At 38.8% G+C, this 16,868-nt stretch overlaps 1 protein-coding gene across 1 annotated transcript in view; it reads left to right on the top strand.

Annotated features, from left to right (window-relative positions):
* syne1a (spectrin repeat containing, nuclear envelope 1a) overlaps window positions 1-16,868 on the top strand; it is a 122,530-nt gene that overhangs the window by 19,691 nt on the left and 85,971 nt on the right. Inside the window, exons 16-45 of the mRNA XM_059512842.1 lie at window positions 437-633; window positions 716-880; window positions 1,110-1,259; window positions 2,212-2,355; window positions 2,806-2,955; window positions 3,151-3,309; window positions 3,654-3,818; window positions 3,892-4,026; window positions 4,119-4,277; window positions 4,363-4,571; window positions 4,804-4,876; window positions 4,968-5,132; window positions 5,381-5,512; window positions 5,707-5,802; window positions 8,063-8,203; window positions 8,289-8,449; window positions 8,951-9,101; window positions 9,243-9,470; window positions 9,570-9,668; window positions 10,212-10,399; window positions 10,507-10,630; window positions 10,743-10,909; window positions 11,185-11,338; window positions 11,436-12,061; window positions 13,012-13,191; window positions 13,597-13,747; window positions 13,839-14,003; window positions 16,100-16,282; window positions 16,375-16,476; window positions 16,594-16,797. Coding sequence (XP_059368825.1) covers window positions 437-633; window positions 716-880; window positions 1,110-1,259; window positions 2,212-2,355; window positions 2,806-2,955; window positions 3,151-3,309; window positions 3,654-3,818; window positions 3,892-4,026; window positions 4,119-4,277; window positions 4,363-4,571; window positions 4,804-4,876; window positions 4,968-5,132; window positions 5,381-5,512; window positions 5,707-5,802; window positions 8,063-8,203; window positions 8,289-8,449; window positions 8,951-9,101; window positions 9,243-9,470; window positions 9,570-9,668; window positions 10,212-10,399; window positions 10,507-10,630; window positions 10,743-10,909; window positions 11,185-11,338; window positions 11,436-12,061; window positions 13,012-13,191; window positions 13,597-13,747; window positions 13,839-14,003; window positions 16,100-16,282; window positions 16,375-16,476; window positions 16,594-16,797 — 5,123 coding nt within the window. The remainder of the gene's footprint in view (window positions 1-436; window positions 634-715; window positions 881-1,109; window positions 1,260-2,211; window positions 2,356-2,805; window positions 2,956-3,150; window positions 3,310-3,653; window positions 3,819-3,891; window positions 4,027-4,118; window positions 4,278-4,362; window positions 4,572-4,803; window positions 4,877-4,967; window positions 5,133-5,380; window positions 5,513-5,706; window positions 5,803-8,062; window positions 8,204-8,288; window positions 8,450-8,950; window positions 9,102-9,242; window positions 9,471-9,569; window positions 9,669-10,211; window positions 10,400-10,506; window positions 10,631-10,742; window positions 10,910-11,184; window positions 11,339-11,435; window positions 12,062-13,011; window positions 13,192-13,596; window positions 13,748-13,838; window positions 14,004-16,099; window positions 16,283-16,374; window positions 16,477-16,593; window positions 16,798-16,868) is intronic.

Genomic DNA, 16,868 nt, shown 5'->3' with positions numbered 1-16,868 from the left:
CATCTTATCATTGTGACCTAGTGCAGTGGTTCTCAACTGGTGGGTGGCAACACAAAACTGGGTCATGGGTCTGTTCTGAAAGCATCACAGACAGGAGACGTTATGTCCCGTTATATTATAGAAATAAAATAAAATATAAATATTCAATAAAAGCGTTATAATTTAAAATAAACAATATTATAATTTTAGATTTAAAATTTAAGAAAAATCTAGTGAAAATCGGAAATGCTGAGTTAATAAAATGTAAGTTAAAATATTTATAGATACTATAATACCATTTACTGTAAAAATACTAAAATTACACTGTATATTATCACTGCTATGTTAAGAGATGGCAATAATAATAATTACCTTTTGAAAGGGAAGGTTAAATGCTTGTTGTTGACATCAAGGACTGTATGTTCTGCTTTTGAATGTGCATGTTTTGACGTTGTAGTTGAGGGAGGGGTAAAGCTCTTCCTGCGAGAGGTGTCTGATCAGTGGAGGAGTCTGTCGGTTGAGGTGCGAAGCGTAAGGTCTATGCTGGAGGAGGTCCAGTGTAACTGGATGAGGTACAACAGTTGCGTGGCCTCATTGCAGGCCTGGCTGGAGGATGCTCAGGAGGCTCTTAGACAACCTGAGAACACCAAACGGGTGAGACATCCACATACTGTATATGCAAATGACTAGTAAGGCTTTGTTCCTAGTACATTCTTATTCTCTTTTGTTCTTCTAGGAGTTTTTTCGTAATCTTCCACACTGGATGGACCAGCACGCTGCTATGAATGATGCAGGAAACTTTCTGATTGAGACCTGTGATGAAACAGTGACACGTGACATAAAGCATCAGCTCCTGCTTCTCAATGGGAGATGGAGGGAGCTATTTCTGAAGGTCAAACAGGTAGACAAGCTTGTTCACATCTTAAAGAAAAGAAACTGGTCAGTTTAAAGAGATGGTTCACCCAAAAATGTAAATTCTTCCACTGAATCTTATTGCTTTTTTTCTTTCTTTAATGTCAGAGCTGCTGTAAATAATTGATTTTGTGTTTCATGGAGGAAAGAAAGTCATATAGAGTTCATGTTTAAGTGAACCATTCCTTAAATTATAAACAGTTTTTCTCTCTTCACAGTATGCTCGTCTTCCTGAGACTCATAATGTGAGGATGCACCAGGATGTCAGCTTAGACATAGAAGAGTTTCTGGACACTTCCATTACCAAACTTTCCTCGCCGCTTCAAGTGTCATTGTTGGATGTCAAAGCCTTCATGCAGGATGTTGAGGTAAAGAGGTTTCAACATTTACTGTATTTGGAGTGTGTTATTAAAGGAGACATCAGATGCCCATTTCCCACAAGTTGTTATGATTCTTTAAGGTCTTCATGAAATGTCTATAACATACTTTGGTTAAAATATCTCAATGTTAGTGTAAACCAACACCTCTTTTAACATCTCTGTTCACAGCAACTAATTTCGGTGCATGTTGCTTTAAATGTTAAAGAGCTCTGCTCACCCCACCCCTCTCTCCTGTGGGGTGACAAGCAGTTCTCTAAAGCTGTAAACTTAAGCTGCTTTCGTCAAGGAACTTGCTAACTAGCACATTATTAGGAAAGGTGATTTGCAAAGTTTCATAAAAAAAATAATAATAATATTCACTTCTTCTGGAGGAGAAGCTGGATCACGATAGATTCACATGAATATAAATATATTTTAGGGTGGATTTGCTTAAAAAAAAGGTAATCCACTGTGTCTTCAGCAACTCAGATGTTGGGAGGAAATGATGTTCATTATTTCATCCAACAACAAAACACCACAGTGGTTTAGGAATCAGTCTTGTCTACACCTGCTCCAGCGTTGAAACAATGGCGGACTGTTTACAGCTCACTCAGGGCGGGTCTGTGGTAAAACACCAGTGTCAATCAACAATCGTGGGAGGGGCCTGCCAAAAGTACATCACACAGCCAATAATCGTTGATTAGCTTGATCTGAGAAAGAGCTTATTATTTATGGGGATTTTAAAAAAAAAAAGCACTGGGTGTATTTCTCTCATTATAGGGTGGTAGTCTTCACACACTGCCAACACACATGTATGCTTAAACAGCATGTAAAAATGAATTATGCAGCTGATGTACTCTTTTCTGTATGTGGCCACGCAGAAATGATAAATGGAAGTTCAGTTCATTTGAGTTCACCTACTGTAAGCTTTCTGATATACGTAATTTCACATGCATTATAGGACATCAAGCACAGGCTGCCTGGTGTGGAAGCACAATATAAGGCATCTGCTCGCTCTGCACAGCTTCTGGCCAAAGACTCTATACTTGGTAGCGGAACTAAAGCCCTTTGTTCTATAACAACCACAGAAGCACAGCTCCATCAGGTTTGTGCAGTGTTTGCACCAATATTATGTTATCATTTCCATCTGAAAAGTTCTTGTGTTGTTTTTATTTGGTGGAACACAAAATCTGACATTTAGCAGGAGCATTCACACTAATCTTAACAGTACATTTAAATTGATGGTGATCACAGGCGTTCTTTTTTTTTTTAGAAAGAAGAAAAGCATCATAAACAGAACTAGAACTATAAATGCAAGTCTTTTTGACCACTTCATGGGACTTTCTATCAGTGTCGGAGCTGGACAGCCTCTGGTCACCATTCACTTTTGAAAACAAATAGCATTCTGCTGAATATCTGATTCTGTGTTCCATCAAATAAAAACAAAATCACATAAGCTTGCAACAGTATGAGGGTGAATAAATCACAGAATTGTCATTTTCAGTGATATGTCTGAGAATAAATGTTGTGTGATTGTTTGTTTGTATGCACACAGCTGAATGAAAAGTGTCCTTTAATTCTGAGGGAGTGCCAGGCTCTATTTCCTCTGTTAGAGGAGTTAGAGAAACAAATCACAGCTTTCTACCAGACAGCGGAGCATGCTGGACATATCATCACACAGCAACACAACCAGGAAATGTGCCAGGTCAGTACAGACCACTGGGAGAAAAAGATTATTGGGCCATGAAGAATACAGTGTGGTCAAGTAGTAATGAAGTGACAAATAAGTGCCTGTCTTCTGTACTCCAATAAGGATTCAGTAGGGAAAAGGTCCCTGCCTGTATCTGTGTGAACGAGAATTGATCTCTGTGTTTATTTCTGTTTTATTCATTTTTGGCAGGAGCTACAAACTCAGCAGCAGACCTGTAAGCGTTGTGTTTGCGCTATGGAGCGCACTTACCTGTCCCTACAGAGGGCGCTGTGCTGTGCGAAATCTCTACACAATTTTGACATGTCCTTCCTACAGAACAGAGTTACCGAGATTCAGACCACTGCACAGGTTGTACTACATTACAGATGTGCAATAAAATGTTCATACACTACCATTCAAAAGTTTTCCTTTTATTCAGCAATTAGTTAAAAAAAAAACATTTTTAGTGTTACAGAATATATCAATTTCAAGTAAAGCCTGTTCTTTTCAACTCTCTATTAATCAAAGAATCATACTTTCCACAGTAATATCAAGCATCAAATCAGTTTTCTGTGTTGATAAAATAAGAGAGCACCAAATCAGTATATATTAAAATGATTTCTTGCTTGTGTTCTATTGAAAAAAATCTCTAGTTTGGATTTTTTTTCTCAGCTGCAGAGCTGATAAGAGTAACTGTGTTCTGCTGTGGTCAGGCTCTAATGCAGGAGGCTTTAGAATGGAGGCAGGTGGCAGAGACTAATGGCAACCTCATGCGGAGATATGAAGAGTCTCGTGCTGACCTGGAGAAGGTGCTGTGCGTGGGCCAGGCCTGTTTAAAGGAAAGGGGAGAACCAGATGAGCTGTTCTTCAAACATAATGTACGTCAATAATGTCTTAACCTTCAAACATATTTAACTTGTCCTGTAATTAAGTGTATAATTATTTGCTCAGGATTTCTTTGGGCGACTGGACCAGCACATTTTAAGTGCTTATTTAAAGGCTTGTGATGACCTCACTGATATAATCTCTGAGGAAGACCAACAGAGTCTGCGGGAGACAGTCAGGCGACTGCACAAGCAATGGAAGGTCAGTTGAAAGGTTAAAAAATATGAAAATTAAGACAGTTAAACCCAAACTTCTTCTGAAGGAGTAATCATGATGCATTTTCTTTCTATAAGGACATACAAGCCGAGGCTCCATCCCATCTGCTCAGACTCCGGGTGGAAACAGAAAGACGTTTGGTGATGGCCACGCTACAGGAGTGTCGGGTAGAGCTGAAAAGGGAGGACAAGGCCCTGCTCACAGCCGGTAGTGAAAGAATGATCAAAGAACACAGGGTGAGATACAGAAGATGATGAAAAGATCTCGCAACTTACATTTGATGAAAACTGAAAATTAACATCGATTTGTGTATCTTAATAGGCCTTTTTCAGACAGAAAAACCCTCTTTCTGCTTGTGAGAAGCGACTAAAGACAATGGAGCATCTCTGTCAGGATCTTCCAGAGAATGACATGGGCCATCAAACGCTGGAGGAGACCAGGGATCATCTTTCGGAGGTCAGGGGTTTAGTAGAACGAACACACTTGAGATTACAACAGCTACTGGATAAATGGAGAGAGTGGCATGCCAGGTGAGATGCAAATATTACATTTCAAATTGGGACACATTACAGATTGAATTCTGTCCATATTGCTTGTCAATTGCAATTCAATGCAAAAAAAGTAAAATAGTTAACATGGTTATTAAATGCACTGTAGGGCTGAACTTCAGAGTGAATTTTCTCACAAGGGACAACATATGCTGGTGATCAGGTTATTTTTTTTGGTGTGTGATTTTTTTTTTTTTTTTTTACTGTGCTCCAGGTTTAGTGAGCTATCTGGATGGCTTCTTTCCCAGCAGACATCTCAGAGTGATGCTGAAATCTCCTCAGTCCAGGTAAACTCACCCCAAATCTGCATGATTAATGAATGCAGACCACTGTCCACTGGGGGGACTTCAGCTGACCTCTCTCTTCTTCCTTCTGCAGATGCAGCATTGGGCGGTAAAGGCTCAGGGCGAGACTCTGGACTGGCTCAAAGCTCGTCTTGCTGTCCTGGAGGACATAAGTCCTGAGAGTGAGGTTCACACACAGAGAGCTGCTCTTGATAAATTCTCACAACAGTTTTCTGCACTGCTGCTGTCTCTGTCTGAGGTGAAGGGTGGTCTTCATGTCTTCATGTTTGCTCATTGGCCATAAATGCCATGTTACCTTTGGAAAGGAAATGTCTGCAAAAGAAAATGTTATGCAAATGTTAATATATGGTTTTTGGAATATAATTTTCTATCTTTGTGCATAATCTACTGGACTTTTGTATTGTACAGATATCTGTGGCATTATTGTTCATGACATTTTGTTCTGAAGATATTTTGCATGGTTAAACTCTTTTATTGTTTTCTCAGGAGGATCCTGTTGCAGTGGCCAATGAAGGGAACATAAAGGCTGTAGAGGAGGTGATCCAGACACAGGAACACAGAAGAATCCTGAATGCGGAGAATGTAACAGAGGCCAAACAGTTGCTCCTCATTCACCAGGTAGAATTAATTTTCTTGACACACATAATGCAATAGACATTATGAATCTGCTCTTAACTGTGAATAAGTGACTCTTTGTCATGCGTGATATTGCAAGGGGGAAAATCCCAGAATCATTTATTTTATTTTTGTCTTCCCCTTCCATTTTCCTTTCTCAATCTTGTCTGTCTCACCCTTTCATGGTGTGTACATAGCAGAATATGAAAACCCAGCAAAAAAAAGTGTCAGATCTCCAGTCTCAAGGTAATGTCTGTAAAGAAGACTGGGCAGCTCAAGAGAAACACCTGCAGGTAATGCTTTCAATCAAATAATGATATTTACACATATTATGATTCGTTTTAGTCCCATGGAAGTGTCTGTAAAAACTCTTCAGAAAGATTTCCATAATTTAACTCATAGCATTTTAGCAACAAAGGCAGGATCCTAAGTGTTACATGTATTTTATGTGGATTTGTATATAAATGTATAAATTTTATGATTGATAAGATTATTTATTTCTGTTTATACTTCCGTGTACTCGGTATTGTATAAAATACTCTAAACTAAACTATTAGAATCTTAACTAATGACTAATGGTAGTTCTCATTAAAAAAAATTCTAGTTATGCCAATCTTTTTGTTTAGATAGAAATTGTAATGGATGAATGTGTCGGTGGGTGTGGAGAGGAGTTGCAGAAAGAATGGTCTCTTTTTAATAATAAAATTAAACAAATGAACCAATCCACCCCGAGAAAAACAAAACAAAAACAAAAACAGGCAAGCTAGGAACTGCACTACAGAAAGATATATCACATGACATAAAACAGATCAGCACAGGACTGCACCAAACACCAGGAGAATAAATAGGGAAACAAACAAGGGTAACGAGGGAGACACAGGTGGAGCAACTTAAACAATGAGGTAACAAGATGTGCAGGGTCAGACAATAGACAGGAGAGAGCACATGGCACCAAACACACAAAACACAAGCCATGTGCTCACAGAAAAACACAGTGTCATCTGGTGGCCATCCTGGGCACACCAGCTTAAGACTGTGACAGAACCCCTCCTTTAAAGAGTGGATTCCAGACGCTCCAACAAAAGAAATCCCATAGGGTGGCAGAACGGAGGAGGGTCAGGGGGAGGGATGGCAGGCCAGGCCCGTGTAGTGGAAGATGACCTGGACACAGTGAAGGCAAGGGGGGTGCCAGCAGGGTAGGAGGCCAGGGCGGAGGGTAAGCCCACCAGGGCAGAGCCAGAGGGACAGACCAGCAAGGCTAACGCCAAACAGCAACCTCGGTTGTGTGACCAGGGCGGAGCCAGGAGCTTGGCAGGCAGTAAGGGCAGATCCGATGACCCCCCCCCCCCCCCCCCCCCCCAGTGGCTCAGGCAGGACTGCAATGAAGAGCACCGAGAGGTTATTAACAGCCTTGATTGCCATTACAGGACCGGCAGACAGTTTAGCAACAGTAACAGTAGTCACCTTGGCTGGGACAAGACAGACTGAGAGTTCAGGAGTGGGCACCACCGCCCAGAGAGGAGCTGAAGTGGATGCTGCCACCTCAGGAGGTTCTGTAGCAGAAGTCGCCACCTTAGGGGGAACTGGAGCAGGCTTATGAGTGGGCTTTGAAGCAGCCCATGCCCACAGAACAGCCATGAAGTGAAAGGCAAATACGGCTTCTTGATTATGGCATCAGCAAAATCAGGTAGCTCTGTGGTGATCTCTGGGACCATCCGAGTAAGTCCTCTAGGACCACCAGATTTGGGACCACAGAATTCAGGTCCTACAGGACCACCGGACTTGAGACCAGCAGAGAGATGCCAGCTGCTCGCACTGACATCAGTTGTGGGTCCACTAAACTGGACACAAACTTAAAATGCCCTGGGCCCACTTTTCTGACTTCATGAACAAAAACCACCCTGAGGGGGAAAGACAGGGAGGCAGGATAGGATAGGAACTGAACTACAGGCAGCCATAACACACATGACATAAAACAACAGATCAGCACAGGACTGCAAACACCAGGAGAATATATAGGGAAACAAACGAGGAGGGTAACGAGGGAGACACAGGTGGAGTGACTTAAAGGATAATGAGGTAACAAGACAGGCAGTGTCAGACAATAGAGAGAGCACAACACAAGCCATGTGCTCACAGAAAAAACACAGTGTCAGCTGGTGGCCATCTTGGGCACACCAGCCGAAGACTGTGGCAAAATGAATGAATAAATTAAATAATAAAATCCTTAAACTTAATCCTTATCCAGTAAATCACAAACAACTGGAAAATTAATGGGAATTTTGAATGTTATTGTGTACAATGGGGGGTCCTTGCAATCAAAAAAGACCTTTAAATTATCCTTTCTTCAGAGGGCCGAGCTTGTTTCCAACAGAGAGTCATTACTGTTTGGCTACCGTTCGAGTACTTATTTACTGTTTATGCATAAAGTGTAAGCTTGTAATGCTACAAAAAGAAATGGCAAGAAATGTAATCATTCAGATAACTTTTAGTTGGTTTCACCGCTACAACAATTAGATGGTACAGTGATGTGTGATTCTCATTGGTCATTAGGTCAATGTGAGTGCATGGCAGGAGTTTGACTTGGAGAGAGAGGCCATCTGGCAGTTTGTGTGTCTTGTCAGTCCTATCCTGCAGAGGGAGCTCATCTTCAGCAGCCTGGACAACCTCAAGATTGAAATGAAAAATGTTAAAGTGAGAGCACAGATAGAAAATATAGCAGTTTGTTTAATGAACTTTGAACTGAGAATAATACTCTTATCTATGTGTGTTTATTTAGGATCTTCATGAGCAGGGTAACATGTTTGTGGTAAGAGCTGAGTCCCTGGTGAAGAAGGCAGCAGATATTAAACTTGGTTCTCCGAATGAGTCTTTACTACAGGATCAGGCCCGGTCAACAAAAGAGAGGCTGCAGGAGACACAGGCCAGCCTCAGGAAAATGTAATTCAGAATTAAGTCAAAATGTCCGTGTCTACTGTATATACATGTACTGTACAATTTAAGAATATTTAATTTGCAATGTTATTTCATGCTGATTAAATTTTTTTTTTTCGAAGTGGGTGCTAAATAATGCAGATAAATTGTACAAATGCTATCAAACACTGTGTGCAGAGCACTTTCATGACTACTGTATGTATAATAACAAACTTAAGTACAATTTTAATTTAAAAGTATTACTTAAATATACCATCATTATTTTACTAAACATACTAAAGCACATGTTATAATAATATAATTGTTATAAAGCACGCTATAATACATTTTCATTTAATTGTAAATAACATGCAATTAAGTGTCTGAAAACATTACATTCAGTTTGCTCTTAATTAAATTCTTCTAAAGGATATTATTTCTGGACTTGCTTATCTTTTTAAATTTATCCTAAAGTGTACTTATTTTTCACAAGTGATGTTTCTTTCCTGTTTGTCTCTGTTCCAATAGTTTGTCAGATCTGGAGATGATGCACAGATGGTGGCAAGGTTTCAGCCGTGAGTCTGAGGATTTCTTCTATTGGGTCTGTGATAGTAAGAAGGAGCTTGAAGCTTTCAGCAGAACCTCTGCCAACCTGGATGAGCAGATACACACTGTGCAGGTAAACAGAGAAAATGGATGTTGTAAACCTGGATCAGAACACTGTAACTTAATAAACATAACTAAATTAACCAGACAACATGATAGGTTTCATTTAGCGCTCAGTGAATGATGTCTCCTCGTTGTTTTCGCTCATTCTTAGATGCTGAAGGAGGTCTTAGAGGAGAAGATGGACGTCTTTAGCCGATTGGAGGCAGAATTTCATACCTTAATTAATTTTGTCACACCGAATGAGGCAGGGCGAATTAAAGCACGTCTGATGCAGATTGGAAGATACCGGGAGGAGTTTAAGAACAGTGTGGAGCAAAGAGAAGCAGAGCTTTACTCTAGCTTGAAAAATACAAAACAATTTATCCAAGATCTCAATGAGGTGACACTAGCTACAGTACATGGATCTATCTTCTCATCTGAGTTGATATTATTTAAGCCATTTTAGATGTGTGTTACTCAATGCTTTCATGCACCTTAGGTGGAAGGTTTCCTGAATGGACTACAGGAAAAACTGAATGTACCAGTGACTTCATGTACATCAGCATCAATGACATATAAAACTCTCCATGAACATATGGTTAGTGTTTGGGAACAGATGACTTAAAGACCTAAATAAAACAATCTCAATACCATATATACAGTCCCATATTGACCTGGGGTGTCAAACTCAAATCTGAGGCCACTAGCCAAGAGCTTCAACAAATACCATTATTTATACATCTATCACAATCTAATTTTGATGTATTAGTCAAACATTCTTTAAATGGAAAAACACTAAAATACATACCAATCAGTTCACGTGTACAATTTGAGATTTCTGAATATTACATTTTATTTCAGTCTGATAAATAAAATTATTTTGAAATATTAATTAGTTTGTTGCTGTCTCCTAGGATCATCTTTGTGTTTTTTAATAAGCCATGTGGAAAAAAGGATAAACTATTTACACTTGTAAGGCTGTATGTAAAATATAAACCCCACATTTGGCCTCTGGGCCATAAGTATGAGACCTCTTTTCAAGACCAAATACTGTTGTTTTTAAAAGATTGTTAATTTAAAGGCCCCTGAATCTGCTAGAGTAACATTTTTGTGACACAAACTGCATTTCTTTCATTCTCAGGAAGTAGTGCAGTATCTACAGCAGCTGGGGCCCAGGCTGATGTCTCTGAGTCTGGGCTGGAGGAGGCTGTCTGATGGCGGACGGCTGGAGAAAGCTGTGGCTGACCTTCAGCAAGCTCACAAATTACATACCCAGCAAGCCACTGAAAAACAATCAAAACTGGAAAACCGGTTGACTCTGTGGCAAAGGCATGTGTTTGAATGTATTTGTTACAAAGTGTGTGTTGAAAGAGGTCTTTGTCACACAAATTAAAACTGTAATGTAAAACATAACGCTTTGATTCTGTGGTTTTTAGATATGAGAGAGATCTCTCACATTTGCAGTCCTGGTTGAATAGGTGCGAATCTCTATGCAGTTCAGATTCTCCATACCTGACCACGGACAATGTGAAGCTACACAGCCAGCTTCAGATGCTGCAGGTGAAGTCGGAGGGCAACACTCTTGGTGGCTTTTTTAAAATTCTGTTGTGTGAAAATGTGGGACTCTGTGTCTTTAATTGCAAATAACCTTTTTTTCTGAATGATGTACCAGGATGTACAGTCAGAAGTTCCCTCTCAGGAGGCTTTGTTGGAAAGTTTGGAGACCCGTGCAGATTCTCTGTACTCTTCGGCCTCAGAGGAAAGGACCTCAGAGCTTCGAGATCTTCACTGTAACCTGGAGGAGAGGTGGTGTTCTCTCAGTACCAGTATACCACTCAGGTACTAACAACATCATTTTGATGCTTTTTAGTCCTGTTTGCTGATGTTCTCATAAAATATGCATGGGGACATATGCAAAATCTCTCTATAATGAGGATGTTCCACATTAGGACCTGCCTGGCATTAGCATTAGCAAGTAGTTTTATGCTCACCAAGGCTTCATTTAATTCTTTGTAAAGTGCAGTATGTTTCTCACTGCAAGTTTTACACGATTTCATTTGCAGTTTCCTTTAATATGGATGGGTGGGAGCTGACCTTTAATTTAATATTTTCAGGATTCAAGAACTTCAGTCCCATCTTTCTAAGTTAGAGCAGTTCAGTCAGATCTCACTTGCTCTGACTCAGTGGAGTGAGAACTTCCTCAGGCACATCCAAAGCACTTGCAAAGTCAGCATCACTGATCTACAGTCTACTGATTCCAAAACCAAGGTATATTATGTCTTTATAGTATATCATCCAATCATCATCCTTTCATGTCTGAATTGAAAAATATAAATAAGTATATGTTTTCTCCAATGATTAAAAGGAGGACAGAGTGTCCCTTCAGACCCAGGGAAGGTCACTGGAGGCCTTACAGCCACATCTAGATGCCCTCAGCCCATCTTTAGCCCCAAAAGACCTGCAGCATCTCCAGACCAGGAAGGAAGACCTCCTTCAACTCTTCAGTGAAGCTCAGAGTTTAATAGAGCATCGTGATGAAGCTCTACTCAAACTAAAAGGCTTCTGTGAGACCTACAATAAAGCCAGAATCTCTCTACAGACATTCCAGGATGCTGTTGAAGAAAGAGGGAGCTGGGATGACTGCAAAGTCAGGGACATAAATCAGGAACTCGGGGACCTCGCCAAGGAGTTAGCATGTCTGGAGGTGCAGGCCATTAGCCTGGATATCCTCCTGAACAAAGCACATTTTCATTTACAGGGGGCAGATGAGGAAAGAACATCATGCAGAGGGCTGGTGGATGATGTTGCATTGGGCGTGCAGGTGCTTCACAAAAACATTGGGACAAAGCAGAGTGAGGCAGAGGCACTAGCCACCATGTGGAGTTCCTTTAGGGGATGGAAGGAGCTGTTGCTTGGGAGTCTGGCAAAGCTGGAGGACAGAGCCAATATACCATGGCCTACAGAAGCAAGCACGCATGCCTTCCAACAGAGGTACAGGCACTTATGTGTTTTCTCTGCCATTACTGTCTTTAGGGCCTTTTCACACCTGCTCTGATGTGGCTGGTATTTCATTTCTGGTACTGAAATCAGTTTTGAGTATGATTACAATTGGACAGCACTACTGTACATAAATAGAGGTTTAAACTGTGTTCAAAATGTTTCAGAGGTGATGAACATTGCATTCGGATTTGCGAGAAAAATTTGTCAAAACATCAGCAAAAGACCTTGACTAAAATAAACACTTAAAACGTCAGTTTTATCAAATGTATAATATATGTTTAATATAATTTCTATATATTAAATTTGAACTCTGGCATTTTATGTGTTTTTTCTTAAGTGTAAATATATAAAATAAATAACACTGTGGAAATAAATATATTTTTCCTATTCTTTATAGATTATGAAGTATTATTAATAATAACAATAATACACAATTATATTTAATTTATTCTTTAATTTTAGTTACATTTTTAGTAATTTTGTTGTTTGTCATTTTTAGTATTAGTATTTTTTTCTTTCTTTTTTTCTTATATTCTTATATCTATATAGGTTTTGTTAAAATTTAAGTTTTAGTAATTTTACTACATAAAGTAAAACTAAATTAAAATGAGACTGAAAATTATAATAATTTTATTTCTAGTAATGAAAAAAGGCACCTATAATAATCCTGGTGTGTGTGTGTGGTTTTATTTATATATATATATATATATATATATATATATATATATATATATATATATATATATATATATATAGTAATTTAGAATTAATGTATATGTTTTATAATAATATGTATATTTAAAAGCATTCATATACAATATAAGTGTGTACTTCATTTTGAGCCATTTAGTTGTTTACTGTAAGCAAATGTAATTTGAGTTTTGTAATTTTACTGTAACAATGGCAAAATCTGTGCAATACTGTTTTAATAATTTTTTCAGGTTGTGGCTGCTGAAGCAGTTGGAAGAGGAGCTCCAAGCCCTGCAGCACAGTCAGCTGTGGTTGGGAGAAAGAGGAGAACAACTGGCCCACAGAGACTCTGAGCTGGCAGGGGAAGCCCAGCGGGACGTAGCCTTGGTCCAGTCCACCTGGGAGAGGATTAGGGCAATTATTGTGGAGGAGTGAGTATTATACTATTCAAGCCTTATACAGTACACCAAGTTCCCATTGAAACTTAGTATGTTTGAATAGATGAATGGTTTGTCAAATTGAACTTGATATGGATGACTTATGGGAGGGAGAGGCTAGACTGGGCCAGTGCATTGATGGATGGGTGTTTTGACAGGTTGTGACTGTTGCCATGTTTAAATATGATTTAAATGTGGTTTATTGTGTGTGTGTTGTTTGATGGATATGTGGGTGAATCTCTAAATAGATTATCCTTTGGATTAAAGAAACTGAAGAAAGGGGAGAGTGTTTTGAGCTATTGCCAAGACTGCAGTGTGTTTTTGCAAAGCTCTATTGATGTTTCCCTCGCTTCGTGCCTAAAATCTGAGACTCGGCTGCTTGTGTTTGTGCCCGTACAGCCATGACCTTTGTGCAAACCTGCTGGAGCTCTGTAGGGGATATCAGACCCTGAGAACCAGGATCAGCTCGGTTGTAGAGAGAGCTCATGCCATCACAGTGGCCCACTCGGACCCACACAACCCAGAGGATATCCGCAGAGCTTTGTCACGGGTTAGTGACTCAGTGTGTGCCACCTATTAAACAACAGATTTCTACTATGATAACAAGCACACAGGTAATAAGGTTATCTCTGTTTGCTCAGCTGGAAGCGGTGAGGCCAGAGTTGGCGGCCACTAAGGAGGACCTGAATAAGCTCATTGGTTCAGGCAAACACCTGACCGGTGTATTGAAGAAGCTTCCAGAGGAAAGTGTTCGGAGTGAAAATATCACAATGGAGATAGATGCCATTGTTGATCAGTGGCTGGATGTGAGTGCATTAAATGCCTTTTATTAGACATCATTTGGCATGCTTGGTTTAGTCTCCATCACTTTATGAAATAACTTGAGGAAGGGATGTATCAAATCATTTCCTATCGTCAAACATGTAAATATGCTCATTTGAAGGCTCGAATTGGTCATTAAGAATGATTGCTTCTGCAAATGACTGTGAAACACGTTAATGAGAACATTGAGAATAGGCACCCAATGTGATATGGTAGCTAGTTAAAATCATTGTGTATTTTTATTTTCTATCAGTTTTGTTCTTGCAAAACTTCATTTCTAAATTTTCGATATTGTTAAAATTAAAATAAAAAAATAAATTATTGTTTGTCATACAGATATTGTGTCTTTGATACTGGCCAGAATAGCAGTATCAATGCATCCTTTATTCTTTATCATTTATTTATTGTTTTTATGATACAAAAAAACAACAAATAAAAATAACAATTCAGATCAAATTTAAGTATTGAAAAGAAAGAAATAAATGTAAAATGTAAAAAACGTAGTCAAAAACATGATACAAAAAACAAATAAACCAATAACAGTTCAGAGAAAAGGGTGGTATTGATGAAAAGAAAGAAATAACCAAAAAGAAAGAAAGAAAGAAACATAAAGCACTAAAATCTACAAATACAGTAGTTGGTATATGTACTAAGTACAAAGAAAATTCTATACATATATGGCCTGGATGGTGATGTACAGTAGAATATAAATATATGCATCCTGTGTGCAGGCCCGTAGCCAGCTATGAGGTCACTGAAGTCACGTTCAAAAATAAAAAAAATTCTGTGATTGACTAATTTGCTGCTAAACTCTTCATATGAATGTCTGCATGTATAATTCAGAATGTTTAGCGTCTGTGGTATGAAAATGATTGCTGCGTGACGCTGCCAAAGTGAACGAATCTTCAGAGAGTTGTGAGCTAGAGTGCGAGACGCTCACTAAAGTTGCGGTTTAGGGTCAATGATAACTTTATCTTATCTCATTTCCAAAATATTTGAAATAATTTCAGTTTATTTTATTTATTTATAGGTTTTGTTTACTTTAATAGCAATATCTGGCAACATTGCATCGCCAGCATTAGTCTGGCATTAATCAAAAAAAGGCAGCACTACACTAAGTGCAAATAGCATAATATTTTACTGATATGCTATTTACACTAAGTGCAAAAAGCTATAGATAGAATACTACTATACTACTTGCAATTATATGCACCTCAGTATTGTAGTACATTATAAAACAGTATGCAATAATAACTTACTGAGTGTAAATTTTAATTTTAATTCAAATAATTAAATTGATGCCACTTTATTGGGACAATAAAGCCCTCCCTACACCTACCCTTACCCTACCCTAATACTTTATTTTCAACTTTTTGAACCCGGGTCGATCACGTCAAAATATGTATGACACAATATATATGACACAAGTTAGTGTAAATAGACACTCATATCCAAAAAAGTCCATGGGCAGGGTATTGCTGACAAAATATAATATTCAGTAAGGGAAAAAAATAAAATGATATTACCTGTCAGAAACGTTATCAACGCTATCAAAATGCTGTCTATGAAATGAAAGTGAAATGAAATACACAAACACTAGCCATTAAGAAGTCTATGCTATTCAGTATAGTAGTTAAACTTTCACAAATCATGCTATAAACATTCATAAGAGCACTAGACAAAGTTATCAGCTATATAATGGTTATAAATGAAAACAGTAACAACATGTATGGTTGTATGAATAATAAACAACTGATAAAATTATCCACCCCATAAATATAGGAAAGTATTAACAAACTTTGATGCAATAAATAGGGTATGATTTAAAAATGAGCATCCCTCCAAAAACATCTACATTTCTGTCTCTTTTCAAGTGTTAGTGTATATAATTAGTTGTATTTATAGCAGTTATTATAGCACAGTTCTATAATAAGGGGGTTATAATAAAAACCCCCTGGACCTCACTAATTTTTAAAGCCTGGCTACGGCCATGCCTGTGTGTGTCTACTCTTTCAAATATTCTTCTTATTATTTACACCATATTATGTGTATGATGCACTTATAGTTGGTTGTTGTGCAGATTTCTGAGAGGATGGATGCAGACATCAGTCTTTACACTCGCTCTCTTGAGCTGTGGAATGACATTAATAAAATGGCCAATGACATTGAGTGTTGGAGTGCCATCTCTGTTGGTGAGCTCAGTGAGGGAGCTGCCAGTCTTCTCTCTGCTCACGACATGGAAGGACACCTCTCTGAGTTCAAGGTGAGATCTATTTAGCCAATGCAAATTTTACATAACATGACAAAATACCAAATTATGGTAAAATAAGAACCAGAATGTATGTGTTTGTACAGCTGGAGTTAGATAATAAGGAAGATGAACTTAAGATCTTGCAGGCAAAGATGACACAGCTACAGGAACTGATGAAAACCCAGCACATACACACTGAACTGCAGGTAATCATCAGCAGTGGTTGTGACACGTGCTGTTTCATCATCTAGAATGTAAAGAGGTTAAAAAACCTGCAATTCATGGCCACTGGTAAACATAGCTTGTGTTCTTGCTCTTTTGAGGTGATGGCTGCAGATCTGAGGAAGCAGATTTCCCATGCTGCAGAGGTGTATGAACAGACCAACGGCATGTATAAAGACTTCAAGTCCCAGAGGCAGCAGCTTCAAGACCTAATTTCCCAGATTTCAGAGCAGCTGAAGACCTCAGAGGACTCACTGTCAGAGTTTTCATCATCCTCTGACCCAGAGAATTTTGTTAAGATCAAGGTTAGTGAATTGGCTGAATTTTATTTAAATACAGAGGCAGAGTTCTGTATTTATACACAATACAAGTCAAA

The sequence above is a fragment of the Carassius carassius genome, chromosome 27 (genome assembly GCF_963082965.1).
Source record: "Carassius carassius chromosome 27, fCarCar2.1, whole genome shotgun sequence".
Taxonomy (NCBI): Eukaryota; Metazoa; Chordata; class Actinopteri; order Cypriniformes; family Cyprinidae; genus Carassius; species Carassius carassius.
The sequence above is the reverse complement of the archived record's forward strand: the minus strand, read 5'-3'. Positions and strand labels throughout refer to the sequence as shown.